General features: G+C 40.6%; 1 protein-coding gene across 14 annotated transcripts in view; it reads right to left on the bottom strand.

Annotated features, from left to right (window-relative positions):
* The window catches only part of IQSEC1 (IQ motif and Sec7 domain ArfGEF 1), a 595,321-nt gene that overhangs the window by 4,594 nt on the left and 568,711 nt on the right, over window positions 1-22,016 (bottom strand). For 12 of the 14 annotated variants that reach the window (XM_053303424.1, XM_053303427.1, XM_053303428.1 and 9 more), the window contains 3 exons: window positions 20,301-20,462; window positions 18,105-18,281; window positions 1,062-1,111 (listed from right to left, as the gene is read on the bottom strand). In XM_053303424.1, the coding sequence (XP_053159399.1) occupies window positions 1,062-1,111; window positions 18,105-18,281; window positions 20,301-20,462 (389 nt within the window). The remainder of the gene's footprint in view (window positions 1-1,061; window positions 1,112-18,104; window positions 18,282-20,300; window positions 20,463-22,016) is intronic. The other 2 variants (XM_053303440.1, XM_053303439.1) reach the window with 1 other exon arrangement.

Here is a 22,016-nt window from a genome sequence, read left to right as displayed (position 1 = left end):
ATTATTTAAAAAATGAAAATATTAAACAAAAAATCATCACTAATCACTGATATAAACTCTTTGATTTAGTTTTAAACTATTTTAAAAATCAAAATATTATACTAATGTGGTTTAATTCCCCATCAAGGACAAATATATATACAGGTACATTGAATTATGCTGGAATTACTAGCACACTTACTATTCAGATTTGATGTTGAATTTGTCTCTAAACTTAAAAATAATTTGCTTCTATTTTGAATTGAAGAAAATAAGCGTTCTATCACTGATAGTGTTAAATTGAGGCTATATTTGTATCTGTCTTTTCAGTATGCTTTGTATGTATCTCCTGATCGATGGCCCAGTGTTTCCTACTATTTAGCCTGCGAATGTCTAGTTAATCTGTAGACTTTTGTTTTCTTCCACACAACTAAGGGACATAGCAATGATGAGGCATCGTGTGCTATATGTAAACTATCGTCTATCTAATTCAAACACACACACATACACACAAAGAAATTTTCAGGCTGAATTCAAAGACATGAACAGTATATAAATGGTTTGAAGATGAATGAAATCTCATGAAATCCACATTGAATTCATCCGTCTTAGTTGTTTTCTCTTCCCATGCCCTATCTATGCAATTCCATGGTGTCATGACTGCATACGTTTTGAAATTTAAATAGAAAATAAGCAATGAATGGCTAAGCATGAAGTCAATAATTTTTGTTAAATATCATACAGCACCAACAATGTACTGTGTAACAAAGAGCTACTGGGCCTTTAAGCAGGGACCAGACTGAAATAGTGGCAAGAGGACACATTATATTCATTTAACCATGCTTGCAGGAACAGAAGGGGACAAGGTTAGCTGAAATAAAGAAATAGTGCTTGATCTAAAACAAGCTGGAGATAGTGTTCTTAAAAAAAATGCTAAAAATATACAGTGAGTAGCCTTGGCATGCATTTTATTTGAGGCAGGCAGGTTATATGTTAGAAGAAAAAGAGCAAAAAAATGTATATAAAAGAAAGGTTTGAAATGCACATCACATCCAGCTAGACATCAGTAACTTCCTACTTACTTCCATATTGCTGTCTAGCGATCCTGCACTGCTGCGACGCCCACGCTTGCCTGCCCAGGACATGCAATACCATAGATTAGAGACTGAGACAAGACCTAGGTGAAAATAGCCGCCTTTCCTGATTCACTGTAAGGTGACCTAGGGGTTTTTCAGAGATCGATTGTGCATGTTGTGATAGTACAAGAACTTTTCATTGTAGTAGGACACACTTAGGATGCAATTCACATCCCACTGATGCCAATGGGGAAGCTCCCATGGATTTTAATGGATCAGAATGGTACCATTAAAATGTCAGGCTGCTGGTTTAACTGCATGTATCTAGTGGTGGATGGGGGGGGGATATTCATGTTTGGTCTATGCATCTAACTATAATATGCATATTACACTTGCAATATTATATAATGTGTGTAATATTTACATTTGAGCTTCTGCATTTAGCAGCAAGATCATAATGGCCATTTTGGTTACAAAAGATTAAATAGTTTTAAATTAAATTAAAATAGCACTGAGATAATATTTTAAACAAATCTACAAGTCAGCTGTAGATGCTCTAAAAGATTCTTTTAAAATACTGTTCTAAAATATTGTATGCACACAAGATCTCTAAGAGTGAGGCTTCGTCATTTTCAAATCTTGCAATTGTGAAATAGAAATGCAAATAATTAATTATAGTGGATTTCATATAGTTTTCTTCATGGTAAAGATAAAGAGACTAAACTTAATTTTATATAGAAAAATTGAATTGTAATGCCATTTATATTTATGGCTAGATTTTGTTTGTTAACTGTGCAGTGCTTGCTTAAATATTCCAGAATAGCCTAGTGTTTATTACTTTGGGCCAAAGATGGGTGCCCAGATTAAATGTCCCTTTACCCACCACTACGATATAGGAGCTTGCATATTCTGGACACTTACTCCCACAAATACATTTAATTCTTTGTGTTCTTCCATGCTATAACTGAAAGTTGCCGGAAACATACATTTCTGAATAAGAGGAAAGGTACATTTCTTAAGCTTTGTTCATGTGCCTCTTCATGAGGCACATATACAATGTGATCACTTTGCCTGTGGTAGCCACTAGAACAAGGGGATGTTTTTTCTTCTCTCAGATGCCAAAGAAAAACAAACTAGTTCATTGGCTCTGGGAAGGGCAGAGTAAAATTGTAAACTGGAATCTGGGGCTTATGGAATTTTTTTTTAAAAATCCCAATTAGAGTTTCAATTAAATGTCTATTCGGTAATGAGTCCAAGAAAGAGCAAAATGGCTTGTGCCTTCCCAAAAACTTCTCTGTGCATCTGTGTTTTTTACAATCTCATAGTAGTTTGGGCACTCTCCCAATAAATCACAGAAGGAGGCATGGGGGAATGTAGTAGCTCAGTGGCAGAGCATGCAGAAGGTTTCAGATTCAGTTCTGGGCACCTTCAGACAAGGCTGAGGAAAGACACCTGGAGAGCTGCTGCCAATCAGAGTCAGTAGACTAGAGAGGAACCAAGGGTCTGCTGCAGTACCATGTGTTTATATGGGTCTGTCAGGGCTCCTAGGCTCCTTAATGTACCAGAAGAGAAATATAAAAGATTGTTCAGCAAGTGCTAGAAGTGATTTCAGAAATTTGTCTGGTTTGTATTCTGAAAAACAAGAACTCCCTTCCTTGTGACCTGTAGTTCCGGATAAGATTGCCCCCTGGTGCCTCTTTAATTGTGACCTAAGCATTTTTCTTGGGCAAGGAGCATATGATGTATTACTGCTCAGTTTGTATAACCACCATGCCAATTCACTAAATGACAACCTTGGAGAGAAATAACATAACTGCTCCTATGCAAAATGATTAATAGAAAAGTACTAACAAGAAGTAGACAGGTAACATGAAAACAATGTAGCCTTGGTTAAGGAAACTAGGGGAAGCCTTCCATTTTTCACTTTTTACTAAGGCCATAATAGGAATGCCTTGATACCTCCTTAATGAACATGGTATGAATAAGGGAGTTATATGGAGTTATGTGGTTCTGCGCCTGCACAGATCAGCTTCGGTTAGAATCTGTTAGCTCCTCGAGACGCCTACAACCGCCCTCTGCACATGACTACAGTACCCTCTAGTGGCGGTTGGGCGTCTTCTTACTCAGTTTCTTGATGGCCGACTACTGATCACTGATGTCTATTGATCGTTGATGCCAGGTATCCTGATGTACATTAGCATGTGTTTAGCTTGTGTTGCAGCGGGGATGGACGGGTGGGTTTTATGAATGTCCAGAACCACTACCAGATCACCTGTTACAGGTAAGCAACCTGTTTATCTGGGTAGTGGTCCTGGACATCCATAAGTATGGGTGAATTACAAGCCACCTCTTTGGAGGCGGGTGCCACAAGCTACTGCAGCACTCTCTTTAGAACTGCCCTTCCAAATTCCGCTGCTGCTGCATTGCGGAGATCCACCACATAGTGTTTCACAAAGGTTTGGTGTGACGCCCAGGTCACAGCAGCACAAATATCCTCAAATCTAATGCCAGCAAGATGCACTGCCGAGGTTGCATAAGCCCTAGTTGAATGCACATGCAACATGGAAGGTGGAACCATATTTTGCAGATCATATGCCATTTTAATGAGTTCCACTAGCCAGTAGGAGAGCTTTTCTCTGCTCGGTGACAGGCCTTTATATTTTCCCCTTTTCACAAATAAACAGGTGTTTCGTCCGGCGGACGAGGTGCGTCGCCCTGAGATAAAATAAGAGCGCTCTGTGGACATCCAGGGAATGCACTGATCGTTCCAGAGGAGTGGAAGGATCCCTAAAAAATGTTGGTTACACAATATTAGTATTTAAGTGGAAGCTCGTCACTATCTTAGGCCTAAACTCAGGATCTAGGTGCATAATAACCCAGTGAGGATAAAACTTGGTATAGGGTTCATCAATACGGGCTCACTGACCCGTCTCACAGTGGTAATGGCCACCAAGAAAAGAGTTTTTAAAGTTGTCAGCTTTAAAGTCGCTTTCGCCATTGGCTCAAACGGCGATTCCGTAAGTGATGCGAGCACAAGTGACAAGCTCCACTTCAATGTCGGTGGCCTCACCGGTGGATAAAAGTTATTGATTCCTTTAAGGAAATCTTTGCACTTAGGATGGGAGAACAAAGTATTTCTGTCCCATCCATCATGTCGGGCTGAGAGCAGCCATATGAACTCTTAAGGTGACGTTTGCAAGACCTTTGCTCTTTAACGAAGTAAGATATAGAAGCACTTCCTTGAGGCTCGCCTGCTTGGGGCGAAACCTCTTCGCGGCAGCGTGCATGCAAAACCTTCGCCACTTTGCATTGTAGCTACATCTCGTAGATAGTTTCCTCATGTTGAGTAAAATCTTCCTCAATAGCCTATCTTCCACGCAGTCAGACTTAGAACTGATAGATCCGGGTGCAGTACACGCCCACAGTCCTGAGTCACTAGATCTGACCACCAAAGGAGTCTCCTGAAAATCCCTCTGGACATTCTGAGTAGATGCGTGAACCAAGGCTGTCTTGGCCACCACAGCACAACTATTATCACCTGAGTATGGTCTTGCAGCACCATGGCAGCAGCCCCAATTTTGGCAGAAGTTTACCTGTCTGTTCCTTGGCCAAAAACATCCTACACTGTTGGAGGATCTGTCCCTTTCCACAGTTCTGATCATTCCTCTCGCCAGCATGGCCCTCCTCCATGCGCATCTGCATGTCCTGCCCTCCTCCATGCCCACCTGCAGTTCTTCCTCTGGCTGCCATCTCTTGATCAACTTCAGGAGTGGCTGGACCATCCTTTTGTTCCCTCCTTTTGTGGAAGAGGCACAGCTACCCAAGTAGCCAGCGGTGCTGTATCTCTTGCCAGCCTGGCTACTGTCACGGCCATACTCCGTCCGTCAGCTATCACGTCCCAACCAGCTCTGCTGCTTATCCACCCGTTCTCCTGCTTTGGGCTTCTTCCTGCTGGGTGCAACATTCAAACGGGATGGATAAGTGGCTGAGCTGGATGGAAGACAGGAGCCCAAGGATAGAGTGTGGTAGTGGCAGCAGCACAGCTGGGCCAGGCTGCTCAGGTGGCTCTTCCAAAGCAGGAGGGAGCAAGGGAAGGCTCGGCCACCCCCTAAACCAGGGCTGCTCGACTTCAGCCGTCCTGTAGATGTTGGCCTACAACTCCCATAATCCCTTGCTACTAGCCACTGTGGCTAGAAATTATGGGAGTTGTAGTCCAAAAACAGCTGAGGGGGCCTAAGTTGAACAGGCGTGCCTTAAAACTAATCGAGAGATGGAAGCAAGAGGAGCAGCTGCAGGCAGGCATTAAGAAGGGCAGGCCATGTCAGACTGGCTGGAGAAGGGAAAGAAGAGCCGTTAGAAGGGCCACTTTGGTTGTCATATTATACTTTATTTTACATATTTCTGAAGTTTCTTTTATAATGTACAACTCTCTCTTTGGCAAGAGATTCAACTCTCTGAATCCCATAATCATTAGTAAATTATCATTGGCGAAGTAAATTATCAGGGGACAACCCAAAAATAAGGAAGAGGTTTTCACATACTCTGGGTCCTCTAAGTGCATAGAAATAAATACATTTGTAAATTTAAAAGAATACACCAAAAAAACCCCAGCTGATAAGAATTGCTCAATGGCCTACAGAGCCAACACGGAATGCTGAAACTGCCGCTAAAACCTCACCCCCCTGACCCTAGAAAACAGTGGAGAAGAACAAAGAAAAATGACCTGCTTATAAAGGCCTGGAGATGTGCATTGTGGGGGAGATAAAGCATTTTGTTGCAGGTCCCACTTCTCGTGCCTGCTTTCATGCTTACTTAACAACTAGTCTACTCAAACTCCACATTTTAAGCACCTGTGGGAACACAGAGAGAGCCTACATGCGGTTGCATTGTGGAGCTCACTACGTCCCTTGCAGCTGCTTGAAATGTGGATGCTTCGATAGCCAGAATGTCAGCCACTGGCTTTCCAATCCAAAATGAACTTAACTGGATGCACTTTTAAGCATCCTTAGAACCTCAGAATGCAACCCATTTGCAATCCAGTTGATGAACTTTGCTAAAATACAGGTGCATTGGTTCAATGTTTTTTTTAAAAAAAACTTTCACCTTCTATTCATGCTACTAGATTATTGTGGTAGACAATGCACTAATTCTTGAGATTAATGTAACACATGGGAAAAGACAGTGAAATACACTGTACTTCAATTACAATGAGAATAAAATTGCCCAATTTTGCAGAGACTGCTCAAAGTTTTGTGGGTGGATATTTGCTGTGCCCTGCAGACATGTAACTCAAGCTTGAAACTTGATAAAAACAGGTTGCTTACCTGTATCAGAGATTTGGTAGTGATCCAATGACATTCATAAATAATGGATTCTGCGCCTGCGCAGACCACGTCAGGTAAAACTTGTCAGCTCCTCGTGACACCCCCAACCACTGGCTGCGCATGCTCCATGTCTGTTAATATCGGCGGTTTGGTTGGGAGTGTTTTATGAATGTCATTAGATTTTATGAATGTCAATGGAGGACTTACAAGCTTCCTCAATGGTGGTGGGAGCTGCAAGCTATTGTAGCACCCTTTTAAGTACTGTCTCTTCCAAATTCGGCTGGTGCTGCAGAACAAAGATCCAAAGTATAATGTTTAATGAAGGTCTGGTCTGAAGAGGAAGATGCAGCCATGCATATGTCCTTGTATCTTATTCCAGAAATATGTGCCACTGAAGTTGTGAACTTGTAGAGTGGGCCTTGACTGATTTTGGTGGAGTCACCTTCTGTTGCTTATAGGCTATTAAAATTGTCTCTACCAACCAATGTGAAATGTGCTGGTGTGATGGAGAGTAGCCTTTCCGCTCTCCTTTAAAACATACAAATAATTGCTTTGTTTTTCTGAGTTCCCTGGTTCTTTTTAAGTAGAGCAGCAGTGTCCTGTGTACATCCAAAGAATGCACTGATTGCTCTAAAGCAATGGATTCATTTCTGAAAGAAGTTGGGATAACCACATCTTGGTTTAGATGAAAGTCAGTGACTACCTATGTTTGTAACTCAGGATCTAAACACATTACCACCTTTTCTGTGTGGAATTTGATATATGGCTCATCCATGGGTAGCGCTAGGAGTTTACTCACATGCTTTGTTTGCACTTGTTATTGCCACTAGGAATATTGTTTTTAATGTTACTAATCTCATAGAAGTGATTGCCATTGGTTTGAAAGGTTTTTCTGTCAATGTGGAGAGCACCAGTGACAGACTCCATTTGTCCATAGGTTGACAAATAGGAGGATACATATTATTTATTTCTTTGATGATTTTTTTGCTTTTTGAGTGGGAGAAAACATTTTTTCCATTCCAGCCATTATGATATGCAGAAATTGCAGCCAAATGCTCTTTGACACATTTGCCACCCCATTTGTTTTAAGAGATGTGAGGTAAAGCAATACTTCCCTTAATGTTGCTTTTTGGGGTTTAAAGTGTTTTGTTTTAGCATATTCACAAAATCTCTTCCATTCAGCACAATAGTTCTTTCTGGCTGAAACTTTCCTGTTATTAAGTAGGATCTTCCTTAGTAGCCTATCCTCCATGCCGTGAGATTCAGTGTCTGCAGATTTGGATGCAGCAGTTGTCTCTTCTCCTGACTTATTTGGTTAGGACGTTGAGGGAGTTTCCTGTGGTTCCGGCCAGGTAGTTTGAATAGCTGTGGAAACCACAGTTGCCTTGGCCACCAGGCAGTTATTGGGATGCCTCTGGTCTTGTCCTGTAACACCTTGGCAACCACTCTGTTCAGCAATGGATACGGTGGTATCCATTATAAAATATACTCTGAGTATATAAAATATACTCTGAGTCCATTAATACTGGAAAGCATCACCCTTTGAGTGGTATCTCAGTCCTGTCCTTGAGCAATGTTGTCTGCATTTCTTGTTCTCTTGTGTAGCAAAGAGATTCACCGATGGAGTCCCCCAGAGTGCGAATAGTTCTTTCAGGAGACATGGGTTCATTCCCATTCATGTTGTTGTAATAGTAATAGTATCTGTGATATGTTGTAATAGTATCTGTGACCTGCTAATATGTTGTCTTCTCCCCTTATGTGGATGGTTACCATATGTATCTTCTGAGCAATGCACCAATTCCACATCTGTAGGCTGAGCTGGCACAGTGTTCGTGACACAGTACTGCCTTGGTTGTTTATATATACAATCGCAGTGGTGTTCTCCATGTAGTGTATTTACACTGCTTGGTTCGCAATGGCTCTTTGAAATGACTTCAACACCCTGTAAGTCACAAGGAGCTCTAGGAAGTTTATATGTAACAGCTTTTCCTAAACCATCCAAAGGCCTTGTATCCTTAAATCTGACAGATGTGCCCCCCAGCCCAACATGGAGGTATCTGTAGTTAAAGTCACTCTGGGTACTGGACCCTTGAATGGCATTCCCTGCAGGAGATTTGCTCTGCATGTCCACCAATGTAGTGATGCTAGCATCCTCTTTGGTATGTACAATATCTTGTTCGGTGGATCAATATTGGTGCGAAACAACATCAGGTACCACAGCTGTATTTTCTTTAAACGCAGCTTCACATAATGTACCATTGATGTGCAAGAAGCCATTAGGCCCATAAGCACCTGTATTGCTCTTATCTATTGATGTGGTTTTGCATGAAATGTCCCCACCATCTGGACTATCCTTTTGAAACTGTCTTCTGGGAGATATGCTTCTGGGAGATATGTCCAGCACTGCTCCAATGTACTGTAGACATTTGGTAGGCTCTAGATGTGACTTTTCCCAATTGATCTGAACCCCTAAGTCATTCAATAGAGTTGTTACACACTGTACTTGTGATAGTAACTGTTCTCCTGTTTTCGCAGTGAGCAACCAGTTGTCCAGATTTGGAAAGATGGAGAGGCCCTGGGTCCCAAGGTAGCCTATGATTACCGCCATACATTTTTTGAATACCCTTGGGGCTGTTGCCAGGCTGAAGGGTAGTACATTGTATTGATATATTTCTTTGCCCACCATGAAGCATAGGTAATTCCTGTGGTTCACCTGTATGCTGATATGAAAGTATACGTTTTCGAATTCAACATTGCGATCCACATCACTTTGTGTAGAAGTGGAAGGATTGCTTGCAGCGTTATCATGAGAAATTTTTTGATCTCGACATACAGGTTCAGCCAGCGTAGGTCTATTATTGGCCGAATGCCTCCATCCCTCTTTTGGATCTGAAAGTATTGCGAGTAAAATCCTTTTTGAATGTAAGCCCACTGAACCAGAGATATCGCCTGTTTCTCCAACCATTCCTTGACTTCTTCCATCAGTGTTAAATTTCTGTTATCCAAAAATGGTAAAATGATCAAATACTTATTGCAAACCATAGAGCAGTCTTTCCATTACATGTCTAAGGTGTTTTATTTCTATTTTTTCTCACTATAGTTTTTTTTCTGAGGAGTAAAGTAATCTGAATAAGTGATCGCATTGGTGGTCAGAAAGAAATTGTAAGGAGGATGACAAACTGCCAATATTAATGGCCGCTGAGCATGAACAGTTGGCAGTTGGGGGCGTCATGAGGAGCTAACAAGTTTTACTTGAAGTGGTCCATTATTTATGAATGTCGTTGGATTGCTATCCAGATCTACCTGAATATATTTACCAATCAAATGCCTAAGAGCAGGGATACACAAGTACTTGAGGGCTTTCCTGGGAGGACTTTGTAGTTCTGTGTTGACCAGACGTTATCTGTTCTGGGGCTCTCTTCTGACAGTTGCTTCACTATTGAGGTTTAACATCAACTGCTACAACAAAAAGGGTAGCATCCCATCATACCCCTCTCCCCCAGTTTTGGCAAGTTTGTTTTGCAATCACTGTGAATTAATTAATTCACTAATTATTTCCACATTGATGTGGAAAATCTCAGCCCCTGGAAAATGGTCATACCCCATACCCAAGATGCTAAGCAAAACAATAAAATGTTATGTTATTGCAGAGGTGGGGGAGAGTTGGTTGGTATTTGCAATTGTCTGAGGTCTTGGGAGGGATATGCTACCCAAATCTTTGGAACTACTGCCTTAGGAAATGCTGCTTCCCTTATGAACCTTCCCAATTATTAAGATTTGCCCTGGAGACTCTTTGAGAAGTGAAGTTCAGTCTGTAGAAGTAGCACCTTCTCTGATGTAGCAACACAATTAGAGAAGCCCCTGATGACATATCATGAATCTTGAGAAAATTAGTAAAGATCTTCATGTTAATTGAATCCCGGAAAATATTAATATGTTCATGGATTCTGAAGTAAACATGTGTCTCTGGCTTCTTGAAATTTTCATACTAAAGCACAGCTATGCAAAGTGTGGCTCTCCAAATGTTGTTCAACTAAAACTCCCCAATCACAGTTCATTACAGCTAGGGATGATGGGAGCTGTAGTTCCAGGGGTGCACCTAGGTATTTTTGGCGCCTGGACCTGAGGCTGAAGGGGCTTTGGAGGGCCCACCACTGTGAACCCCCCACCGACATGAGGCTCCCCCCAAAAAATTTTTAATATCTCCTTAGCAACCTGCTGGCCTCACAGCTGATCTGCCACTGCTGCTGTTGCCCAGCCCCCGCCCTGACACTATTTCCCCCTCTTCACCCCCCGGGGGGTGACCTCATGGGATGTGACACTCCATATTCCAACTGTGCATGTGTGCAGGTGGAGGAGGCCCACCTGCGCCTGCCGCCACCAGGGTGGCAATGGCCTGTTCAGCTCTGCTCACCCCTCCAGCGGTGAAGAGGGAGAAATAGTGGCGGTGCGTGAAGTGGGAGATGGGCAGCAATGATGAGGGCCAGGCAGCAGCAGCAAGGTCCGCCCTGTGGTCCATGCCTAAACGTGCAACTGTGTAGTTCAGCAACATCTGAAGAGCCACATGTTGCCTAAACAACAAGGTCATTGCAGAACTGGAAAATGTGCAGAAGAGGGCAACTAAGACGATCAGGGGCCTAGAGCACCTTTCTTATGAGGGAAGGCTACAACACCTGGGGCTTTTTAGTTTAGAAAAAAGATGACTGTGGGGAAACAAGATAGAGGTCTATAAAATCATGCATGGTGTAGAGAAAGTGGATAGAGAGAAATTCTTCTCCCTCTCACATAACACTAGAATCAGGGGTCATCCCATGAAATTGATTGACAGGAAATCTAGCACCAACAAACAGAAGTACTTTTTCACACAACACATAATCGGCTTGTGGAATTCTCTGCCATGGGATGTGGTGACAGCCAACAACCTGGATGGCTTTAAGAGGGGTTTGGATCACTTCATGGAGGAGAGGACTATCATCGGCTACTAGTTGGAGGGCTATAGGCCACCTCTAGCCTCAAAGGCAGGATGCCTCTGAGTACCAGTTGCAGGGGAGTAACAGCAGGAGAGAGGGCATGCCCTCAACTCTTGCCTGTGGCTTCCAGTGGCATCTGTTGGGCCACTGTGCAAAACAGGATGCTGGACTAGATGGGCCTTGGGCCTGATCCAGCAGGGCGGTTCATATGTAGGTCATTCTCTGAAACAGCCAGAACTTTCTGACTGAAAATCTGTCCCATTCAGCTCATCAAGACCTTTAAATTAGACCACAATTATTTATCTAAACTGACGCAACTTGTCATCTTCTGAAACTGTCTGTAGATGAAAATGCAGGGAACAAAAGAAAAAACCCTCAAAACCCTAAAAACCTCCTCTTCTGCTTTTCACTCTCCCCTTCAGTGACTTCCTGGGAAATACTTCCTTTTAGCCCCTCCCCTCCAGCATTAGAGCAGAAACCTTTGTTTACTGTGCCCAAAATAACTACTTGAGCATCTGATTACTGAGAAGCAATTAGGTTTAGGTATAGTGTTTATGACTAGGGCTTCAAAGCCTTGCTCAGTCATGAAGCTCACTGGGCAGTATCTCAGCCTAACCCACCTCACAGGGTTGTTAAGAGGAGAAAGGGGGAAAACATGTGCACTGCTCTGAGCTCCTTAGAATATGACTAGAATAAAATCTAATAACCACATTAATGACTCAACTGAACAGTGTACCAGATTTTGTTCATGCGGTTCATATTTAAGCCAACCAACACGTCAAATGCAGTTTTTGTTGCAGTTCCCTAAAAATAAAACCGAGGCCTAGTTTTCAGGTTCAGGTTGATGGCTTCAATGCTCTTGGTGTAATTTTCTCATTTTTATAGTATTTTATAAATTATATAAAAAAAATGATGGCATCTAAGTAAAGTGTGTATCTTGCGAGATTACACCCGATATCCCTAGGTCAACACTAAAAAGTCAATACATTTTGTATCACTGATGAATATACACCTTTCAGAATCTCATGTCCACTCAACTAACAAGTATGATTATTTAAGGAAATGCTGTTCAGCTGGTTTGCTCACAATCCTTGATAGATGGTGGAAAGCATCACTGGAAGCATATCTTAACACTCATGTAGTGAGAGGTGGGTTTCAGAAGAAATGAATAACCTTCATGTACATGTAATTCTAGAAGCTATATGAAGTCAACTACACATATATTTTGGGAATAATAAATAGTTCTAAAACTTTCTTCTATCGTAAAGGATAAATTAAATCTTTCCCACATTGGTGTTAATGGTACTAGAGTTTAACAACACTACTCTAAACCACAAAACATTTATGTGTTTAGAGACAATATTTTATTATGCCTGTTCATCAAGACTTTTAAATCTTGATTATCTCAGGAAAGCCTGAGATATTTCTCAGAACAATTAGTAAATATATTAGTACCTCGGTCATTATACTTTGCAATCTTAACACAATCACAGAAGTTATTTTTTCCCCAGCAAGTTTTTGAGCATTTTACAGATATCCCTGTGAGATGGGTAAATTTTTTATCTAATTCTGCTGGTGGAGAAAGTGATGTCCAACATTCATCATGGTCAGATTTCTAAAGCACTACAACTCTAGCTCAAGTCAATCTTAATACCAAATGACCTTCTAATTTATCAAGGGAGCTCATCGGAGGTATCAGAACCAATTGCAATTTAACCTTTTTAAATCCAAATGCATTTCATCTTTCATATCGTTCTTCTGGACTTATTAATTATTTAGCACAAAAAGAAGCAATTTGTGGATGTTGTTTGGGCAGTCAGATCCACAAATGAGTTAACCTCATTGGTCGCACTGAGCAGACAAAAAAGGCTACAGTATTATTTTAAATGAATTGTATTATGCAACTATATAGAGAAAATGCTGGGGCCATGTTCAGTGTTGAAACTCAGAAACACTAGACCAAGCTTTCTGAACACAGAGCTTAAAAAAAAGTCAGAGAGGATGTTTTGCCTTCAAAATTTGGAGAATTTTACTTTTTAAGGGGAAAAAAATTCAAGTACATACAAATGAAATTGAACTTGTACCCAAAATTAAGACTGTACAGTATTATGTGTTTCTGTAACATCAAAAAATTAAATTAAAAAGCTTGTGTTATTAGGGAGATTATGCAGGTACACTTCATAAATTGGACAAATCAATTAAATATAATTAAAAGAGTCAGGGCCAAAGAAATATTTTGAAAAAGATAAGAATAGATATGCATAAGATATCATAAACACAGATACATTATCACCATCCTGCAGCAAAGCAATACTATAGAGCCTTTTAACTATTCAATATTTCTGTTGTTCTTTTAGCATGAAAATAAAGGTGTTGGATCAGTCAAATACTTTGGAAACTCATTATAGAGAATGTCGATTCCAATATAATCTTGGGCATTCTTGGAATGGCTTTTTGGCAAGATTCCTGTGGATATACATGCAAACACTTTTTTGTTAAAAGATGCAGATTGATATCCAGACCAACGTTCCACAGACTGGTGAGGTTTTTCCGTTATCTGAGGAGGGAGGGGAAATTTCCAGCAACTTCTACTTTCATCTTGCTGCTGCTAGTACCTCCTGAAATTATGTTCATGAGAACTGGGGGAGCCCTCAGGAAGATTGTTTCAGGAGGCACAGGCGGCTGTAGGGGGAAGTTGGAAGGGGGCAATGTTCCCCCTTGCTCAACAAAAAGATCTGAAAAAAATCTGTGGAAGCTTAGTATGGATGACAGCCATTATCCACACATTTTGCCCTGAGACATTCTATGAATAGAATCCAGTCAAAACACAGAACTGAATTCTCAGATCATCTTTGAATTATTTATCATTATCATGCACCATTTCCATGGTATTCTTCTCTGACTTACAATTGCATGGATGATGTTTTCTGTTAGAATGCTTTCCTACATTTCAACCCCTTATTAAAGCTGCATTTTTGCAATATATCAATGACTGAGAAAGATCATCTGTTTTATGAATCAATGCAAGACTGCAGGTGTGTAATTTTTAAAAATTAATTGCACTGCACAAGCCCAAACAAAACCCTCCACAATTATAAGCTGATACAATATTAAAATTAAGTTTAGCTGGGTTTAACACATTCATTGCTTAAACCCTTTAGCCTGATGCCTATATTCAACTACGGAAATAACTGTCAGAGATGAATATGCCAACAGAAGGTATGTATTGTTGACATAGTGAATGTTTTCATGATAATGAAGAATTCATCTTGTTTACTGTAAAGAATCCTCCAAATGAATTTAACTATATGACAATGTCTGAAATAAGAGAATGCAAAGCTCCTAGAAAGATGAAAAGTGTTAATTGGGAATCATGTAAAGTAATAGGTACATTAGTGAAACTCCTATTTCTAAAAATGAATGTTGCAGTTCTCAATGGGGAAAAAACAAACACACAACAAAAAAGTGAAACCATTCTTACATGAAACTAAATAATGGGACCAAGGCCTCATCCAAAACCCATCCAAGAGCCATGTTTTAATAAAAGCCTAAGAGTTAATCCAGTGAATTGTTGCACTATGTATTGTCCCATGCAACGGGCAAGTCAATTAAAAGAGTTCACTGAATTGTCTAAAGTCTTAAGAAGCGCAAATGAATAAAGAACTATGGCTTGTTCAACACAAAGTAAACCCATTTGGTTTAAAAAAATTGTATTTCCCCCCCTTGTAATTGTGTTGTATATGTATATTTAAATGCACAATAAACATGTGCACATAATTTTGCATATTTACAAATTTTCTATTTATTGTAACCGAGATAAAGCCTCTCCTCCACTGATGTAGTAAATCCCAAGCTGGTGTTATTAAAGGGAACATATGATATTCAAAAAAGATTGCAATACTTAATTTTATACAGAAATTAACAAGAAATATGATAAAGGTGAACTAAATTTTTAATTTAAATTTACTACCAGTAAATTTTATAATTCAGCATGGTCTTACAGGAAGAGCCATGTGCTACTGGTCTTGTAAGTAGCATGAGAGCTGGTCTTGTGGTAGCAAGCATGACTTGTCCCCTTACCTAAGCAGGGTCCACCCTGGTTGCATATGAAAGGGAGACCAGAAGTGTGAGCACTGTAAGATATTGACCTCAAGGGATGGAGACGCTCTAGAAAGAGCATCTGGGTTCCAAGTTCCTTCCCTGGCTTCTCCAGGATAGGGCTGAGAGAGATTCCTGCCTGCAACCTTGGAGAAGCTGCTGCCAGTCTGTGTATACAATACTGAGTGAGATGGACCTATGGTCTGACTCAGTAAATGGCAGCTTCCTATGTTCTTACTAGCAACTGCAGGAACCAATAATATGTTTAACACTCTGCATACATGACTGAAACGAATTGCTTGATATTCAGAATACACCAAGGCAATGATTTCTAATCAAAACAGCAGAGGCCATGTGTCTAAGCTACGCATACATACATAGGTGAAATGTAGTGCTTGAATCTTAGGAATGCATACATTTCAAAAATAGGTGCAAACATCTATACTGTTCAATATGTTTACTTTCCTCACAACCCAGATGAGTTCAAATTTTAAGTCCAACAGCAGTGGTAAACTTACTACATTGCCAAATTAGCCCCCACACCACCACTAAGCTGTAGCCCTGTGCAATTTCAGATTCAAAAATTTGGATTTTATACAAAATTGCCGCAAATCAGTAAAAATCAGTAAAATACAATCTGATTTTTAAAAAATCAGATCATTAAAGTCAGAATTAATTCTGAAATATTGACATTAATTTTGGAAATACTTCAGAAATTTGGCATTAAAATGGAATAGAATTTCCCCCAACAGCGGTGAATGGGGAAATATTGGTTTCACCCTAGAATCTTGAAACTTGCCATACATGTGGGGAAGGAGGACAGAGCCCCCTGTAGTGAATTTGAAGATAATTGGTTAATCCCACGATTTTTGGTGAACTTTTGAAAGTTTTATAAAAATGGGTAAAAATGGGTGAAATCTGGCTTGTTTCAAACCAGAAATGTACAAAAACTTCTGAAACTAAAGATCCCGTTGGACCATCATTCCACCAGCATGTGGAGCAATCTGCCCTTCATGAAAAGAGGCAACAGCATGGCCCTTTTGCCCACTCTTTTAGGTTTCCAGAATGGGCATACATTTTTGAAACCTGGCACTCATGAAGTCCACATTGGCAGGACTCTGTCATTTTCTTTCAAATCTATGGGTCAATCCCCTGATTTTTGGTGAATTTTTGAAATTTTCTTTTAAAAATTGGCTTAAAATCTGGCTTGGTGAAATCTGGCTTGTTTCAAGCATCTGAAGCCCTCCCTAGGACCATCATTCCACCTCCATGTGCAGGAACAAGGACATTCCTTTGATTTTATATTAGTTTTTGTCTTGCCCTTGCAGAAGGACACAGTCAGAAAAGTGAAAGTACTTTGAAAGTTTCTGTTATTAGAAAGAATTTCTCACTTCCCCTTCTTTCTAATCTTAAGGGATTAGAAAGTGTGAAGTCCTTTTAATCTCTTTTAAAAGGTCTGCCTTTTCCTGTAATAATGAAGAAAAAAAAATAATATAAAATCAAAGGAATGTCTTTTCCCCTCCACATGGGGGTGGAATGATGGTTCTAGGGAGGGCTTCAGATGCAGAATTTTTTGTAAAGTTCTGGCTTGAAACAAGCCAGCTTTCACCATCTTTAGCCATTTTTAAAGAAAAGTTTCAAAAATCAGGTGACTGACCCATAGATTTGAAAAACATTACAGAGTCCTGCCAATGCTGGTGGAATCCAAGGAGGATCTTCAGTTTCAGAAGCTTTTGTAAAGTTCTGGCTTGTAAAGCCAGATTTCGCTATTTTAAGCCATTTTTTAAAAGAAAAAATACAAAAATTCACCAAAAGTCAGAGGATTGACTAATTCTCTTCAAATTCACTACAGGGGCCCCACCTTAACCTCCTTCCCCACACATGTGGCAAGTTTCAAGTCTCTAGTTTCAAACAGTGATTTATTTTTATTTCTCCATTGACCACTATGGCGGGGGAGGGGGGAAGAATCCAAATTTAAGTCGGGATTTGGATTCCAGTCTGGTATTGCCAGAGCCCATAGAATTCAAATCCGATACTGCCAAATTTGGATTGGGTCAAATCCAAATTTTCTGAACATGCGCAGGCCTACTATGCTGGCAACAGCAGTATACATAAGCCACAGTTTCAGCAAGATCTAGAGTCTACATTGTGAGGAATACAATAAAAGTAGCATCAGTCACACACTACATCTGATTTTGTGTTTCTCTAGATAGAATTTAGCAGGGCTTCACTCAATTTCATTCATCAATATACTACATGGATACACGTAAGCACATAATGCACAGAAAGCAGCCAATACACAATGATTCTGATGGGTTTTTCCTAGTTACATTAATATAAGGAAAAAAATAAGGAAAAAAGAAGCAAAACTAGACAGATTACTCCTAGCATTAAACCTAGCATTATTAACCATTAGTTTATCACAAACTTACAATTTTCCTCTGTCTTCTTTCTCCTTTAAAAGTATATATAGAAAGCTACAACAGTTTAATATTTTCAAATGGAATTTTTGAATAAAGTAGAGGAAAACACAGAAAAAACTCACACTAGAAACTATAAGACAATCACATGTTTACATTTTCCATATTATGCTTTGAAATGTTAATATTCACAGGTATTCCTTCAACACATATGCATCTAACAAGGAAGAAACCTACCTGCTTCAGAGAGGTCTCTAAGAGAGCTGCTCAGGGCACTCCTTTTCAGCCCCTCCCCAGTGGCATAGCTGTCATCAAGGCACGCTCGGTTCAGTGTCCCATTGCCAGACTCCTTTTTCAGACTTGAACACTGAGACATACTGGGCCGCACTACACCTTTCTGCTTTTCTAGTTCAGCTGAAAAACAAAGCATTTGTACAGTTTACATCTGAACTGATGGAAAGCTGCCTCCATGAGGAGTCATCATATCATTTTATGATTTATGATTTCTCTTTTTTGGATTTTTCAGCTTGTACCAAAGAAAACCACAGAGTTCTGTGGGTGCCAGGAATCGAAATCGACTTGACGGCACACTTTACCTTCGGCCAGTAAATGATGGAATGCTTTCAGCTTACTTATTAATAACTTGGATAACCTCAAATGCAGCGCTTTTAATCACTTTTAAAAGGTTGGCAACTGGACAATAAAGAATGCTCTGTTTGCAAAGGTGTAGCAATGCAGCAGCTCTGTCATGAATGGAAGGGGTCCAAGGACAGTGAGCCCCGTGTGAAGAGGGGCAATGCCATTCGTTCCATGATGTTTCCCTTCCTTCTCCTTTCACATCAGGAACAGTTAGTGAGACATGGAATGTTCAGTACTTCTTGGACTCAGAAAGATGACTCAGAAGCACATGAAGCATCTGAATTCAGCAAAACATTGCTAGTGAACCTTCCCCACCTTTGTTTGCCTAGGAATATTGGGCCTAGAAGGTCTGCATTCACAATCACCTCCCAATAGGTTATCAATGAGTGACAATACCACATCATCACATGGTATTTACTATTGTGCAATGTTATTTTTATGATGCTATTTTAGGAATATCTTTGTATTATGAACTGCTTTGGGATGTGCCAGTAAGAAATGTAGGATTATAAATACTTAAAAAAATAAACAAAATTCTCCCTCTTTAAGAGGAAAGTCCAGAAGGTCTTAAGATGAGACAGGCCATGTGAGGCACTGAAGAGAAGAGTTTAGTTTTTTTTGCAATAGAGATCTTTGTGAATGAGTCTGAATGGCTTCTTAAAAGTCCTGACCAGTGCTAGGCTCAGACAGAACAGTAACCAGGTAGCAAATTGTGCTTGTTATTTCATTAATTAATGGAGGGGCATAGCTATAATTGAGCAGATGGGTTCAAAGAACCTGGCCCCCAAGCTCCAGAGGGCTCCCCAGCTCCACCCCTCTCTATTTTTTTCATTATCTCCCCCACTCTGAGGGGCCGCCGAGGAGAGGGGTGAACATGGGCCCCCTCTCCCCTAGCTATTCCCCTGAGTTAAGGTTTTTCTGCCAGGCCTTCCTAGAGAAGCAACAAGTAGTTATTAGAAGTGTATTATGTGCACAATCTATAAGTGGGTTCACAGCTGATCTTGAAATTAGGGGTGTGCACGGAACCGAATTTGATCTGAACTGCTGGTCTACGAGCTGGTCTGTTTGGTCGAACCAGGTTGAGGGCTATGCTTATAAAGTGAAATCCAGTGAGGCTTCCCCTTTACAAGCAAAGGGGAACCCTGCCTTTAAAAGGGTACTAACCCTTTTGGCCGGGGCAGCAGCAAGAGGCCACCTTAATGGCAGCGGCTCCTCTAAACTCCACTGGCACTTCCCCGTCCTAGCAGCGTGGTCATGGAAATGGCCTGTGTGCATGTGTGAAGATCACACAAATGTACTTCGCACATCTGAGGCCCACACTGCTGGGGAAGAGTGTTGGCAGGATTTATGGGAGCTGCCACCACTACATCCCTGGCTGCCACCCATAGAAACCTTTTAAAGGCAGGGTTTCCCTTCACTTGTAAAGGGGTATCCTTACCGGATTCCCCTTTACAGATATAACCCCTAAACCAGGTCATACTGGTCCATATTATACCGGGCCCGGTCCGGTTCAAACTCGGATGGATCTCCTTTTTTGAGGCCAGTTCAGTTCGAGTTTGAACTGGTTAAATCGAACCTGGTTCTGCACACCCCTACTTGAAACATAATATACTTCCAGAGAATAATACATCACAGCAGCAGCTAGCAAAACATGCCGGTTTTCCAGATCTCAAGCCTCAATTTTATATCATGTACTACTCAAAACCAGTTTTAATTTTATAAATAAATTTGTTTTATACATAGGCCAACAGCAATTAATTCTTAAACACTCTACATATGTAACTTTGTACTTACACTCTATTCTGTGCTTTTCCATTTCTTGCACTTCTGCAATAGATTCCCTCAAATCATCAGTAAATTTCTTTCTGTCCTGAGGATTTGGTGCATTGAAATTTATCAGAACTTTTATATCTGCTCCTGGAACAGCTGATGTGAGCCGTATGCCATTTGGATAATCTAGTAAAAGGAAATATTTACATGAATTCAATTTCAGAGTTTCCCCCACAATTTGTATCTCCAAACATTTTTCAATAAGTTACAGGTTTCCATTTCAACATGAATGCTGCTTCTTTTGTTTCCTACATGCAAAACTTCACATAATGATTCAGAGATTACTATAAAACAAAACCTTAAAGTGTTCAATAAATGTTAACACATAGTGGCAGACATACAGATTAACCTCATGTGAATTGTGTCAGGGTTTTCCCCTTGAATGAGGGAGGAGGGACAATTTTAGACAATTTCCCTTTCTCTTGTAGCTACCTGTGACAGAGAGTTGGGGGACCCTCAAGGAAATAATTTCGGGAAACACAAGCAGCTGCACAGAGAAGGGGAGATTGCTCAAAACTGCCCCTTCCCCATCACTCAATGGAAAAACCTGGTGCATCCATTGAATGTTAGCCTAGGTATTGGCCAGTGTTTTATTGACAGATATTAGAATGAATATAGATTATATGTTTAGCTCTACAAGATGCACAGGAACATAGGAACATAGGAAGCTGCCATATACTGAGTCCGACCATAGGTCCATCTCGCTCAGTATTGTCTACACAGACTGGCAGCGGCTTCTCCAAGGTTGCAGGCAGGAAACTCTCTCAGCCCTATCTTGGAGATGCTGCCAGGGAAGGAACTTGGAGCCTAGATGCTCTTCCCAGAGCGGCTCCATCCCCTAAGGGGAATATCTTACAGTGCTCACACTTCTAGTCTCCCTTTCGTATGCAACCAGGGCGGATCCTGCTTAGCTTAAGGGGACAAGTCATGCTTGCTACCACAAGACCAGCTCTCTTCCCATAAAGGAATGTTAAGCTTCATACAATCAATCTTAAATTATTATAGAAACTATAAATGGAACACAAACTAGGCAACACCCTGACTAGTTAGTGATGACTAAGCACCACTGAAATCAATAAGACAACTTAGTCATGGCTAACAAGTTCCAAATAAATAAATAAAATGGCTCCCTGTCCACAAAGGGCTCGCAATCAAAAAAAGAAACATAAGATTAGACACCAGCAACAGCCACTGGAGGGATGCCGTGCTGAGGATGGATAGAGACAGTGCTCAATAAAGAGAATCACCACTTTTAAAAAGGTGCCTCTTTGCTCAGTTAGCAGTTCACGATCGAACTGGCTTGGTTTGTGGCAGTCTGGTTCGCAAGCAAACCGGTTCTGCACATCCCTAATTTAAATAGGACTAGCAATGACTAAAGCTCTGAATGTTGCTAATTAAATGTGTAATTTTGTCTCAGGGTGTTTCCAACCAAAATCATTCGGAAAGCAAATGTAAAGCTTTGTAATAAGTTCAAATCCAATGATAATTAATGGTGGGCAGATTTGTTTTCTCCATCCTAATCAGTTTGCAATGGGGATCTTTATAAAGAATTCAGACAGGATCAACAAAAACAACAAATCACAATACAGCGAGCTAGGTTGAGAGTTTCATGGATATTTTCTTCATGATCAATGTTAAGCGAACAAAAAAGAGGAAAAGAGGAAAGATGCTGCTAATATA

Source organism: Hemicordylus capensis, chromosome 2 (genome assembly GCF_027244095.1).
Source record: "Hemicordylus capensis ecotype Gifberg chromosome 2, rHemCap1.1.pri, whole genome shotgun sequence".
Lineage (NCBI taxonomy): Eukaryota > Metazoa > Chordata > Lepidosauria > Squamata > Cordylidae > Hemicordylus > Hemicordylus capensis.
Note: the sequence above shows the minus strand (reverse complement) of the source record. Positions and strands in the feature narration are given on the sequence as shown.